This window comes from Podarcis gaigeae, assembly GCF_964106915.1.
Source record: "Podarcis gaigeae genome assembly, chromosome: 9".
Classification (NCBI taxonomy): domain Eukaryota; kingdom Metazoa; phylum Chordata; class Lepidosauria; order Squamata; family Lacertidae; genus Podarcis; species Podarcis gaigeae.
Genome location: NC_139685.1, coordinates 59,548,742 through 59,562,643, shown reverse-complemented (window position 1 = coordinate 59,562,643; position 13,902 = coordinate 59,548,742). Strand labels below are relative to the sequence as shown.

General features: G+C 39.0%; 2 protein-coding genes across 12 annotated transcripts in view; one reads left to right on the top strand and one right to left on the bottom strand.

Moving 5' to 3' along the window:
• Positions 1-9,589, top strand: part of LOC310852780 (uncharacterized protein C4orf17 homolog) — a 150,695-nt gene extending 141,106 nt beyond the window's left edge. For 2 of the 8 annotated variants that reach the window (XR_014568361.1, XR_014568362.1), the window contains exons 10-11: positions 4,500-4,583; positions 9,350-9,589. The gene's annotated coding sequence lies outside the window, so the exon portion shown is untranslated. Of the gene's footprint in view, positions 1-1,062; positions 1,340-4,388; positions 4,748-9,349 lie in introns of those variants that run through there. The other 6 variants (XM_083756781.1, XM_083756780.1, XR_014568363.1 and 3 more) reach the window with 5 other exon arrangements.
• On the bottom strand, positions 18-11,122 carry TRMT10A (tRNA methyltransferase 10A). 4 transcript variants are annotated; one of them, XM_083756750.1, is made up of 9 exons: positions 10,985-11,122; positions 9,903-10,183; positions 8,714-8,876; positions 7,663-7,734; positions 6,920-6,994; positions 5,580-5,729; positions 3,958-4,063; positions 2,641-2,787; positions 18-723 (listed from the first exon to the last, which is right to left on the bottom strand). In XM_083756750.1, exons 2-9 carry the CDS (start codon positions 10,094-10,096, stop codon positions 503-505), a joined length of 1,128 nt encoding a protein of 375 aa, XP_083612876.1. In that variant the 5' UTR covers positions 10,097-10,183; positions 10,985-11,122; the 3' UTR covers positions 18-502. The 4 variants fall into 4 exon arrangements, with proteins under 4 accessions (XP_083612876.1, XP_083612877.1, XP_083612878.1 ...); XM_083756751.1 differs by lacking the exon at positions 10,985-11,122 and adding an exon at positions 10,633-10,934; XM_083756752.1 differs by lacking the exon at positions 18-723 and adding an exon at positions 998-1,921.
• Positions 11,123-13,902: the final 2,780 nt, after the last annotated feature.

Sequence of the window (13,902 nt, the reverse complement as noted above, 5' to 3'; positions counted from 1 at the left end):
AAGTGGCTATAGTATAGTCATTCAATAGCACTCCAATTTGCTGGATTTTAGTGGAGTTCATATCGATGTAGTTTGTTAGGACTGGGATCAAGACAATTCATTAAGGGAGCCCCTTCTAGTTGGCTGTTCCAAGAGAATCCAGCTATTTACTCAGATCAGTGATATTAACCCAAAAGCCAGAATGAAAGGAAATGCAATACGCTCTCTTTCTAACAGATTTCAAAGGAGCATGCAGCATGTAGCCAAACTATGGAACTCAAAGGCAGTGATGGCCGCCATAACTCAGAACAGTGCTAATGGACTCCATTGTCAACATTCTGGCAATTCAGTTGCTCAGCGCTAAAAGGCACTTTTTAATACCCACAACCTAGGTTTCAAGTTGTGCCACCTACTAGACACATGTCACACCAGTGCCGAGGGACCTATTAGCCACTAAGCCAGTTTTTAAGGTCTTGTTACTTACATAAAAGAAACACCTGCTTACACACTTTCCCTTAATTTCTCAACCCAAGAAAGTTTTGATATTGTTGTTGTTAGCATTAAGTGGTATATAAATAATATCTTCCAGTGTACTTGCCATGAAATCTATATTTGAATCCAGAGCACTATGCCCAAATGATAGGTTTCTGCAGGTGCACAGATGGGGAGGGCAATCCAATTTCTCTTTCGGGCTACAGCTCCTTGTGTCACTTCTGTGAATGGTTCCCCAGCCTTCAGAAAAAGCTTGGGGAAAATTGAGGGGCTACAGTGAGATGAGGGCTAGAAAAGCCACAGGGCACATATGGAACACCATATATTGCCCTTTGGATACTGATGCACAGCCATCTGTTTGTTTACCCTAGCATAAAGTTGCAGGAGGAAAAATAATGCCTATGCCCTCCAATTCCCCTTCCATCCAATACCCATGTGCACCTGCTCTTTTGCTGACTTGAGTTTCCCACCAAAAGAAGAACCAAAACAAGTCACAGCACAGAAATGATAGCCAAGACTATTCTGGTGAGGTGGTCACATTTCATTGTACAATAATAGTGATATGGCCCATCTTCAAACTCTTTCCCCCAGACACTAACAGCTGAGTCTGCAGTCTTCAGGATCCTGTCTGTCTGGGGCTACAGAAAAGACTCAGATACACAAATCTAAAGTCATAATAATTTAAATAGCTATACATCCATGTCAAACACTTCATAAAAGTGTGCAGACTGCAACCCAATATTCCCGGGCACATATTTATATAACTTGCCCTAGGGAGTTATTAAACATGCCATTGGAGATTTTGTTCCAAGTCATTAAAATGAAAAACCTCTACAATGTACAATAAACATTCAGTATGTTATGGGAACTGCACATAGTCAACTATTTTCTTAAAAGGTAGTTAATGCAATAGAGACAGCAAATAAAATAGACTTCCATGGGAATTTAATATTAGTTTTTAAAAGAGATCAGACTAAGATTTAGTGGTTACCAGTGCCAAACAACCAGAGCAGTCTGTTGTGAACATGATGCAGATGCCATTAGCAAGGCAGGGAAAGTTATGTGGGTTAGCTGGTGGTATTCTCTTACTGAAAAGATACGCAAATTACATGGGATGTGCAGCACATAGTAACACTCCCCACAAACATTTAGTGCATTGCTTCTTATGAGAAGAACAAGTGTGGTATTGAAAACAGTGTTAGATTTGGGCTCAAAACCCTACTCAGTCATGAAGCTTGAAAGGTGAATTGGCCATGCTGGCTGGGGCTGATGGGAGTTGTATTCAATCATCTGGAGGGCACAATGTTGGGGAAAGCTACTGGAAGCCACTCATTTACTCTAAGCCTAATTTAACCTGCCACTTCATTCTTAAAATGCATTGCTAGATAACTGAAATGATTCAGCTGGCCCTGGAAGTTCACCCTTAGCAGGTCTGTTACATCAGCTTCTCCTTACAGAAATACAAAGAGGGAAAGTATTTCAGTGCATATGTGCATATGCTATTTATAACATGAAGACTACAGACACAAACAGGACTGTACAAATCATGATCTGCTTTGTTTTTTTAATGGGACAAAACTAGTAACATAAAATGCATTAATGAAAGTTTTATAGCCTAAATATCATAACAGAAAATTGAGAGTGATGGCTAAATGAATGCCTCAGAAGACAGGAATTAAATTTGAATGGAAAACTGGGTTGAAACTAGCAAAGTTATGTATTTAATACAAAACTCTGTATTCAAGGATGGGGAAATGGGATACACAGGTATTAATGCGGAACAAGTGATTTGGCAGTAGTATTTGTGAAAACAATCTTGACATGGTCAATAAAAAGCAGAGGTGCTACTCAAACTTAAAAGCTCCCCCTTCTGGCAAATATTAAATAAAAATAATAAAAAGAAAAATATATATCAGCTTCCTTGGGAAACAAAGATTTCTTTAAACGCCCTTTAGCAGGCTAAAAAGCTACCAAAAATCAAGTATTTTCTAAGCAGTACAAGTCCAGATCTGGCAAATAAAATTAGTGCTTGATAATAACAGATAAGCTATGCAGCACTCCATAAACAACTGTACACTGCAAGGACAGCAAACCATTCCCATCTTTGGATATTAAATATTTAAATTAAATTAACACCCAGAGATGCTTATTCGCTATCTGAGATTTCACCTTGTACCATTTCTGACTTCTGCCGCTCGCACATGGTGGCTTCAGTTGTCTCATTTAGTGGTTTGGCTCCTTTCCGTTGTGGCAAAACGGTGAAAAACGCTTCCTCCCAGTCTCTCTTTTCCAAGAATGCAAGGATGATTTCAAACACTGCAGCAAAAAGATCACATGTCCTTTAAAAATAATGGAAGTGTCTGACAGAATCATAATTAAATTTAGTTTCATAACTTCAATAAATTTCTAAGCTCTGCAGCAAAAATAAAGGTAGTTAATCATACACAGAAAGATTCAACAAGCAAAGCTTTCACTCCTGCCAATATTATATAGCATTTTCAGCTATGCAAGTAGTCAGCATGTGTTTGCTGTGTAGGAAGCAATTACCAAGTTTCCCCTAGTATTTCTTGTTTAATTGTCTAATGGTCTATTTATGGGAGTGGCAATTAACATCCATCAATTGAGACATAATAACTGGGGTCGTCGAGTGGTGTGCATTGTATGCTTAGTTTCTTAGACTTTCAGGTGTTATCATTACTGCTGAAATCCAGTGGATGTGAAGTTGAAAAATAAAAGCTAGTTTCTTGTTCTGAAAAGTTGGCTTGCTATCAAATAGTCAGCACATGTGGCAAGTAATGGTACTGGTCTCTGACATTTATGAAAAACATGCCTACTAGTAAATTTGGAAACATCTAAGAATTGGTGGAAATTAAAAAAAGAAGCAGCATAAGCTCACTCTATGTATTTTCAAACTGTAATAAACATGAGTGGGGCAGCGGGAAACAGTTTTAGAACTCTGAAAAATCTGAGCCTTAAAACATGGGGAGCCTCCGCAAGTACTGAAGGCTCCCCACTGCACTGTCCACATGTGAAGGGTGATGGCAACAAAGAGTAAGAGCTAGTGGGCTCATCCCCACTACTATATGCAGCTTCAGAATCCTTCAAGAGGTCTAGAGTACTACAAAGCCACTACACACAGGTGAATTACTGCGTTACCTGTGGCACTAGACCAAATGACTGTGTTTTCTCTCACTGCTACAAAAATATTATTATTATTACTACTACTACTATCACTATTATTATCTACTGAATCACAACATGTGGGTGCTAAGTAAAAAAGACATATGACATACTGAGATAACAGATGACAATGATCTCAGATGAATGCCACAAAGAAAGTATAGGCAAAAATCAGCAAGGTCCATATTTAAACCATCAGTTTTTAAAAGAAGGAGGAGAACAAAGGAAAATGTCGTGCATGATAACATTTGACTATACACACACTTATTCTTCAATGTTTCCTTTTTTGTTTCCTTTCATCCTTACCATGATTGACTGCCAGAACTTTCCGACTGTTCATTTTCACAAAGATCCCTAGTGGAAGTTGTGCATGGCTTATGCCTTCTTCTTGTGCTCTTTTGTATGTAATGCCCTGTAATAAGACACGGAAGAAAAAGTAATTAATTTTGATTATCAGATCTGTACATTGTGAGAGTTTCACAGAATGTTAAGAGTTTTGTCATATATATATATATACATATATATATATACACACACACACACACACACACACACACACACACACACACAGTGGGTACACAGAAGATGTCATATGGCACAACTAAAAAAAGTTCCATACAGCTTATATATAGTTTGTTTCAAATTAGTAAAATGTTTTGCAACTATATCCTAAGAGGCTTTACTGTTTGTGCCTTATGTGTGTTCAAACAAATAACTTGATGCAATTCATACTCAAGCACGCAAATACAGCTCATTTACAAGACACCTGCAGGTCAGAGGTTGCACAAAAATACTGGAAAATTCGCTCTTAAGCAAGCATTTCCCTGAAATTATTCTGTGTGCTTTAGTTGCATGCCACCTTCTTATCGATGAGAAGACCCACTATGAACCACTCAGATTTCTAAAGGAAGAACAAGATGATTAAGTGGTTGGTCTGTTTACTATCATCACCCAACTGCTTGCTCTATTTGTATATTCTAAATATTTTCACTTAAGCTTATGTTCAGCAACTCTATTTGTTACAAACACTTAGATATGTTACTTGGGAGTCTATTCTTAGTTACTACCATTACGACATTAAATATGATTAAAATAACCATCACAGAGAATGATCTATTAATATCAGCAGCAACCACAGAAACGCTGCTGATGTGGGCATTTGCTGTAGCTGTTTTAGGGATTATACTGCAGCATGGGCCACAAATACCAAATTGTAAATTTCATGTACAGAATGATGGGGGCGGGGGGGGGGGGACAGAAGCCAACCTGAAAACTCAGTATTCCTTCAAATTTGTTTTATGAGTCCTGGTGCAGGGTGATTAAATGCACTGTAAGCACCTCACATCATACTTCATCAGAGAACAGTGTGGCTTTTTAACCCCTCTGCTTTTCCAGTACATCCCTCATGCACAGAAGGATTTCTCTGGCAAGCAAAGTATGATGATTTATTAATGTCTTCTCTTCCCATCCTTTCCACAACTGTGGGGCAGTAGATAGTCTGTCTTTCTTAGTTTATTTGCCTTTAGTTTGACCTCTCTGTCTTTCCAAATATAAATTGTTGACACAAAAGAATTTGCATTCCAAATGCTCAGTCTGATGTGACTGGCTACTGAAGGAGGCAAAAATGCACAGAAGCAACCACCAATTCTAAAAGAGCAAAGCCAAAAAAAGGGGGGGGGGGCTTTTAACAGAATGTTTGCTGCTCAGTTTCAAAGCATTCAATGAGGAAGTAACTCAAGAATGAAAAATCCACTACTTTAGTAGATGTTGCCAGGTGCCCAGAAAAGTAGCAACCTGCCTTTCACATTATAACACAAAGCAGCAGCTTAAAATAATCATGTTCCATGGCAGTCTATGCACATTAATGGAGTTCCACGGGACTTCTTTCCAAGTAAACATACACAGGATTCCACACATTAGTTCTCTACCTTGTGATGATTGTGATCCACAAGGCCTCCAATGACATAGGCTTTGGACTCATCTAGTTCATTCAGGACTTCAGGAGAGTCCGATGTAAGGTACACAAGGTCTTCTTTCTTCATCAGTTCACTATAATGTTCTGATTTAATGTGGATATCCTTCAAGATACAAATACACACAAATGTATTAAATAAATTGTCTTAATATTCAAGGACTTTCTCAGAGAACCAGTCAAAGTGGTAGACACAGTTACAAAAAGCAGCTACAGTCGCCTGTTTCTTCTACATGTGCTATAATGAGGTGGGTGTGATTTTAACAATGTCACTGGCTCTACTTGGAAGACTAGATGAGATTTTTACTTCCACCTCCAAGGCAGAAGGAAGTCAATCAGTCTGTCTCAAGAGAACCTGCCCAACATTACATCTTGAGCAGATCCTCTGAATCAAACTACTTTCTTGCCAATAAACATGTTCCAATCAGCCTGGATACAGAGCAAAAAAACTTGATTCATGACTGGCCTCAAAACAGCAGAATTTTTTAAAACAGCAATTGAAAAAGCTGCAACAAGGTCCTTTTGAATGCTCATTCACTTAGGAATTGCAATACTGTTCTCTTCTTCAAATTTATCAATCTTCACTTAGAATTCAGAAACCCAGACATAAACAAAGCAGCCTTCTCACTCAAACTACCAGTTCATAACTGACTGGACAGAAAATCATCAGACAAAAAAGGAGGAATTAAAAGAGTTCATGACACAATCTAATAAGCTAGAAATGATGTGGCTGAGAATTCCTACCTCATGTGTTTCCTAAAAGCTAGTAGTGATGTGGTTGCAGCTGCCAAACTGGTGACTGGGAGCATATGGCTAGAACTATATAACAACGTTCCTAAAAGATCTACATTGGCTCTCAGTATGGTTCCGAACACAATTCAAAGTGTTGGTATTGACCTTTAAAACCCTAAACAGCCTTGGTGCTGTATAACTGAAGGAGCATTTGCACTCACACCATTTAGCCCAGGCACTAAGGTTCAGTTCCATGGGCCTTCTGGCGGTTCCCTCACTGCAAGAAGTGAAGTTACAGGGAACCAGGCAGAGGGCCTTCTCAGTAGTGGCACCCGTCCTGTAAAAGGCCGTCCCATCAAATACCAAAGAGATAAACAATTATAAAACTTTCTGAAGAAATATGAAGGCAGCCCTGTATCAGCAAGTTTTTTATGTCTGATGTTTCGCTGTGTTTTTATATTCTGTTGGAAGCCTCCCAGAGTGGTTGGGGCATTCATTTAAACACACAAACAGGACAAAAAAGTGTTCACAACAAAAGTTAAGCAAATCTTAAATTGCCAGTACCTTCCAGTTTACCCATCCTTTGTCAGTTTCATTCATGTTGTCCTTTAGCTGGCCTCCATGGCTAGTCAAGTAAAACTTTGGAAGACAAAAAGGCAACAGAAGTGTATAATGTTGACTGCTAATATCTAACCTCTAATTAGGTACTCCTCTGTCCCTAACAATACAAGCATATATTATTTTTGAAGGTGTTCAAATGGATTTTGATTATTTTAGCTTTATTAGTTTGAGTAAAACTCAAAACAGGATTTTGCCCAAAATGTTTCACAGCAAAATGCAGTGTGGTTATGGCCTATTTATATAAAAACCAAATATTTAGTCAATTTCAGTCTTAATTTAGTCTTTGTACACCCTGCATTTTTAAAAGTGCTTAAATGAGTACACTATTGCAATAAAATGTAGTGATACCATAATTAACCAGCCATTAAATACTTCTACATATGGTAGGATGGCTACCTTACTTTGCTTGTGTTGTGTTTTGGACTTGGGACTAGACAAACACACAAGTACTCTAAAATATTAACTGCACGACAAGATTATACCTGTTTTTAGGCATACACAGATATTTGCACTGTCATCTTAATAATATATTGAAATGCAAGTCTGACAAAAATACTGTCAAATTATGTCTCTGCTTGTTATTAAAGAATATATTTTCATTTTTGGAAGGAGTGGCCTTTCACATTTCATTTATATAACTAACTGGTCCCAACAGAAAAATCAGAAAATAGTTTACAACAACATACCTGTACAGGATGGAGTGCTTTGCGATTTTCTGCATAACATCTCTGAATTTGCTTGTGAAGTTTCTTGACATCCTGTATACAACACAATTTGTTTTTATATTGTCCTTCAGAGAAAGCACCACAAAATGCTTTAACCAAGAGATTCAGAGACGCTAAAGAGAGAGAAAGGAAACTTTTAACTGACAAAAAGTTATTTCTGAATAGAACATTTATTTTTGGAAAATAAATATTAAGTCACTATAAAAAATAATATTGCAATTAAATAATTTTTCAAAGATCTCACATATTCACTATTGTACTTTACTTAAAGTTCATCATGTTGAAAATAAAAAATAATACTAATTTACAAACAAGTTAAAACTGAAAAGGAAATATCTAAGCTGCAATTCTATGGGTGCTTATTTGAGAACAAGCCCCTCTGAAATCAGTGGAACTTTCTTATAATCAAGTACAGGACAGTACAGGACAGTAATCCTAGTCTAACCACTGTAATAATTAACAGTGATGCACAATTCCTTCTAGAATTAGAAGGAATTTCTTCACCAAGTGCTTTCAACTGCTATTCATTATTAAGTACAGTAGAACAAACATTTTAGGAAAGTGAGATGCAAATGTCTCCAAGCCTACTGGACACCAGTGGCGATCACTAAATACTAGTGTTACATACTACCCACTGTTGTAAAACAGAAACATTATACAGTAGCTTCAATCTCAATAGCCTTCTTTTACTAACATATCTGTATGTCTCTACAGCCCTACACCAGAGCTTTCCAAACTTTTCATGTTGGTGACACACCTTTTAGACATGCATCATTTCGTGACACAGTAATTCAGTTTTACTAGGAAACCAGAGATTAAACTAACCCCTTTCTAGCCCTGGGAGAAGTGCCAAGAGTGTTCACGCGACACACCTACACACTACACCCAACACACTAACATGTGGCAACACAGAGTTTGGAAAGCTCTGGCCTACACAATTATAGGCATACACTAATAACCAAACAAAAGCACCCTAAATAACTTGCTTCTGAAAAATATAACTTTCATTTACCTTTAGCTCCATTAAATTGTCAAAACTGCAATCTATAATAAGGCGAAGGGTACTAGGAACAACATCTCTACGCAAACGTTTCCTGAAACTTCCGTCGTTGCTAGATTCCAACTGAGACTGGCGCTCTTGTTTTCTCTTCAGGCGTTTTTCTTTACGTTTCTGTCTGAAAAATTGCAATTTGTAAACACCCAAGTGCCATGGTATTAATTATACAATGATTCTGCACACATATGCAACATAAAGAGATGGTAGTAGATTAGTTAAGCACGCTAGCTCACCCAAATTGTCTCAAGAGGCTTTTAGCACTAGAGTACAAACACTTTTATACAGTCTTTCTCTTCAAGTGCTTTGTGTTTTGACCTGCGGTGCTCTGGCCTCTCTGACTTGCTGTCTTGTGCCCCTGCACTCGCAATGCCTAGTTCTACATAAACACCCTTTCTTTAAATGTTCATCCATTTCATCACCTTCATCCCAGGGGAAAGATTTGCTGTTATCCTTTTGCAAGACAAATAATAGCTTTACTCTTAGTCTTTTATAAGCAACTGTCTATAAAAAATTATTTTTAGAGAAAGAAGCTGCTCAAGGAGAAACAGTTAATCAAGGCAGAAGTACAACTGAACCTATTATCCCTTCCAGTGTCTTGACTGGGACAAAACAAAAGCTTCACACAAACTGCAGCACAGAAAAAATGGAAGAGGGATTTGAAGAGAATGTTGGTTAAAGCTCAAGAACGCCATTGCAACTGTTAGCCATGTTTTGGGATAGAAATGCCAAGGTCAAGAAGAATAAATGCACAATTTCCTTCTTCCATATCTGAATGATGGAAGGCATAAAAACTAAAACATGATACACATATTAAATCATATGTGAAATGTATTAGATTCCTGTGTCTCATTTATTCTAATCAGGTGATTATATCAAATGCCTAGTGTAATGTAAAACAAATATAGACTCTGCAGTCGTTTCTAAGCAGGTTATTATCATGCAATCCTGCATTTAAATAAATGTTGGTTTACCCTAACACATTTTTTTCACTTTTCCCCACAGTAATGGGAATAAAAGAAAGGGCATGGGAGAAAGAAGTCCACTTCTGATCTTTTCTTTTATACAAATTGGGGATAGAGAGAAGAATATAGCCCGAACCTGCTCAGTTATTAACCCACACTTGTAGCAAAAAAAACCCCCATACTTGCGCAAGTTTCTTTGTTCTTCCCACTGTTTCTGTTTCATTAGCTTCTTTCTTTGCCTCTTTGACATAGCTTCAATATTCTCCATCTTTTCCAGTAATTCATTTCCCATTTGATCAAGGTTGCACTTCCCATCTCCTTTTACATCAGTAACCTTGGATGCCACAAGGTTTTCTGGTAGCATTCCTGATGACATGAGCTTTCTAACTATTTCACTTTTCCTTTTTCCTGAAGATGCTACAAATATTGGAATCAATATATTGTACAACTTCTGCTTCCAATACTGTGGATAAAATAGAAGATTTAATATTATTTTAAAAGTATTCATAGAAATCTTTGTTTGTTAGAACTATAACCCCAGGCAATTAATCTCAGAGAAATTTACAAGACTAGGAATGTAACATATTGTTTCCAACCTATTTTCCTATTATGTTGTAAATGAACCAACATGGAGGATAACAAAAAAACAAAAAAACCACCAGTATATTTCTAAAAATCAGTATGCTTTAATGTCAAATCGGTGGTTATGAACAAAGGGTAGCACACGTTTAAGGCACGAGGCAAACAATTTGTCACCTCAAATAAGCCATACGATGGGCAGATGTCCTAAATTGGCAAGAAGCTTAAGGAAGTGCGTTCAGTTTGTGAAATTAAGAGCCTTGAGGAGGCTTACTGAAGACGGACATAATTCGCTGCGGAAGAAGCTTCAGCCAAGTCCGCCTCTTCTTTTACCTGAAGCTGCGGCCTCTGGCCTTTTATTTTTACGAGAGCTTCAACCCATTTGTAGCCTCTTAAGACAATTGGAGCTGCTCTCGCTGCGACAGACTAAACGCGGCTAAGCCGTCTCTGGATTCACTTATTATTATTACTGCTGTTTAAAAAGAGAGAGAAAAGCCCAAGCGTTTTAAAAGGTGTGTGTGTGGGGGGGGGTGTCCGTTATCAACAGCTTCCCCTTCGCTACCACTCGCCGCCCTGAGGCGGGTGGGGAGGGAGGAAGGAGCGCCCGGCCGAATGCTGAAGCGGGGAGGGATACGAAGAAACGCGGCTTCCCGCGCTTAAGAAACAGGAAAGGAAAGGAAAGCACCTGCCTGTACCCGCGCGCACCAACCCGCAGCAACCGCCACCAACAAACGCCGTGGGCCGCGCGCCGCCAACAGTCTCCTCACGCGCTACCTCAGGCTGAGCGGCGGAAGCGGGAGATGCCGGCGCGCGGTAGTGACGCAAATCCCCTCGCGACCACGGGCGGGGCTCAAGGAAGGAAGCTCCGCCCCTGGCGGACGGGCGGGCGAGCGACTAGCGCGATGTTTTGGGGTCCTAAGGTTGACGCGCCGACGTGTTGCGGCTTGTACTTTAGCTGACTCCGTCGCTGCCTGCGTGTGCCCGGCTTTACCAACCTTATACGAAAGTTAACACGGCAGTGTTGGGGACACGCTCTCTCTCGAAAAAGAGAGAGTCGGTGTTTCTCAAACTTGGGTCCCCAACTGCTGTTTGACTACAATTCCCATCATCCCTAGCTAGCAGGGCCCCTGGTCAGGCATGATGGGAGTTGTAGTCCATCAACACCCGAGGACCTAATTTTGAGAAACACCATGAAAGAGAACCTCCATGTTCAGAGGCAGTGTTTATCTGGGCAGTTGCTGTGGGGGTGGGGAGAGTAGTAGGTCAGTCTTACTTGATGTTATGTACTGAGTTGAATAGGATCCAAAAGGCAGCAGTCTGATTGGTCCTAGAACAATAGGATTCAGAATGCAGCAGTCTGATTGGTCCTAGAACAATAGGGTCCAGAATGCAGCAGGCTGATTGGTCCACAGGAGCCACCCAATCCAGCTCCAAGTGGAAGTGAATCCGCAACCTGATTGGCCTACAGGTGAATCCTGGAATTAGCCAATCACGTGGCGCCCATTGTGTAAATAATGTATATAAAGCAGACATTCTGGGGGAACTTCCATTCTTCTTCACTACAATGAGCTGAATAAAGAGCATGAAATCCACACTCGACTCCGAGTGTATTTCACTTGAGGACTTATTGGGAACGTGGGTGAACATTGGGAAATAGTGGTCGAGTGGCGCTCTGCTTGCATAGCTGTCAACTTTTTTTATATTGAAGGGTGCATTGCAGGGGGCGGGTTGGACTAGATGACCCTTGGGTCTCTTAAGATTCTATGATATGGGAGGTGTGTGTAGAAACCAGCCACTGTGTCAAGTCAGTCCAAAAGCATGAATACGCTGGGAGCCATTCTCTTGCGTAAAGATAGATAGTTGTGAGAGTAGCAGATGGGTGGATTGCCTTTATTATATTTTTATCCCATTGTTCCGCCAAGGAGCTCAACCGTCGTTTTATTCTTTCAACAATCCTGCGAAGTAGTTATCTGAGAGATGGTGATTGTTCCAGTGTAACCCAGTGAGCTTCTTGTCATGGTCTAAGTGGTGATTGTGAACCTAGATCTCCCTTGAACTAAGTTCAGCACTCTGGTCTTTAAACTTCTGGCTCTCAAAACTTCTTAAAGCTGCAAACCTGACTCCCCCCTACACCTGAATAGAACCAGATTTAAACCAGCACCGCATACCACATTGTAACAACTCATCCAGAACCAACCCATTTTTATGTGTTACATGGTGAAAGTAAGCATGGGAAAGAAGGAAGTTAAAGAGTTATTTCATATCAGCTTTATGAATCGTAAAAAAAAGTGATCTTGTGCATCATTGCGTGTTTCTTTAAATTCATGTGGTGGCACAGCAGATTTAGGACCACAGTGCATGCATGATGTGTAGCCTGCTTGATTTCAAAAGTCCACGCTGGCCAGTGAATCTGCAGCTTTATTGTCTGATTAGATAGAAAGTGTGTTATGCAAGTCTTGTCTTTCCCAATCAAATATTTTCTGGGAAGAATACTGTACTAGAGCTACTGTATCACAGCTGAAGCAGGCAATATAAAATGAAGCTGTGTGTTATGTGTAGTGCATGTTAAAGACATATTCACCTAGCTCTTGAAATAAAGCAAATGAAGCCAGTAAGCGTATTTATATATCGTAGCCATAATATATATTTCATATCAATTTGAACATATAAACATTTATCTTGTTTCAGCTTGATATGCTCATTCATTCCTGGAATATGAATGGTTTTAGATTTAGGACAGTATAGTTTTTGTTCTGAGTTTCAGTTTTTACAATTATTAGTGTGAATAGATCATCATTCAATAATCAAGGCATGTTTTCAAAATAACATAATATAAATTAATGCACATTTTATGCTTTTTAAAGTGAAATCCTAAACATGTCTACTCAGAAGCATATTGTGATGGCCATTAGCTATAAATTTCCAGGTAAATCAGTATAGAACAACATCATTAATAATGGTCTTTGGGAATTTGATATACCATTGTAAAGAGATTAATCTTGTATTATTTATTTAATTATTGTTTCCTCACATTTTGAATAAAGTACTAGTGCCTCAGAGTCATTTATTTGAATAAGAATTGCCAATCATAAAGTACTGTGAGAACATTCCTATCGCTGCAGTCAAAGAGTTACATAAATGTATGGTAATTTCCATTCTATACAAACCATTTCTGCTTGGCTGAAAAACAGTTAATTTGGAATGACAATATAGAAATGACAAATATGCAAGTGACATTTGCCCCATTAACCGCTTACTTTGTCTTCTGTGAAGAGTAGAATGAGAATGTTTTATTGAAGTCAGCATGGTCAAAGGAAGCACAATTAGTTTTATTAGGTGATAATGGTAGTACATTTATTGCTTGGACTCTGGAATTTTATGACAGTGGTCGTACTTTAACCCTAGAGCACTGGCCACCACGACTTAACTGAAGTGTACCGGAAGAGACCATCATGCAGCCTTTGTTCAAATCAAGGGTAATAACTGCAATTACTTGATTGTATAGCAAGTTCATCCTGAAACTATGAATGCGGTTGTTCTCTGGAAGCTCTTCTACAGAGTCACTTCTGATTTTCTTTTCATTGGAATTCTATGGAGCTGCCT

Bases quoted from the DNA above. Each gene is read 5' to 3' on its own strand.
- TRMT10A (XM_083756750.1), bottom strand. From the start codon at position 10,096: ATGTCATCAGGAATGCTACCAGAAAACCTTGTGGCATCCAAGGTTACT. The intron at 4,064-5,579 runs GTAGAGAACTAA...GTCTTATTACAG, and splicing joins TGGATCACAATCATCACAAG to GGCATTACATACAAAAGAGC. The intron at 2,788-3,957 runs GTAAGGATGAAA...TTTTTGCTGCAG, and splicing joins AGTTCTGGCAGTCAATCATG to TGTTTGAAATCATCCTTGCA.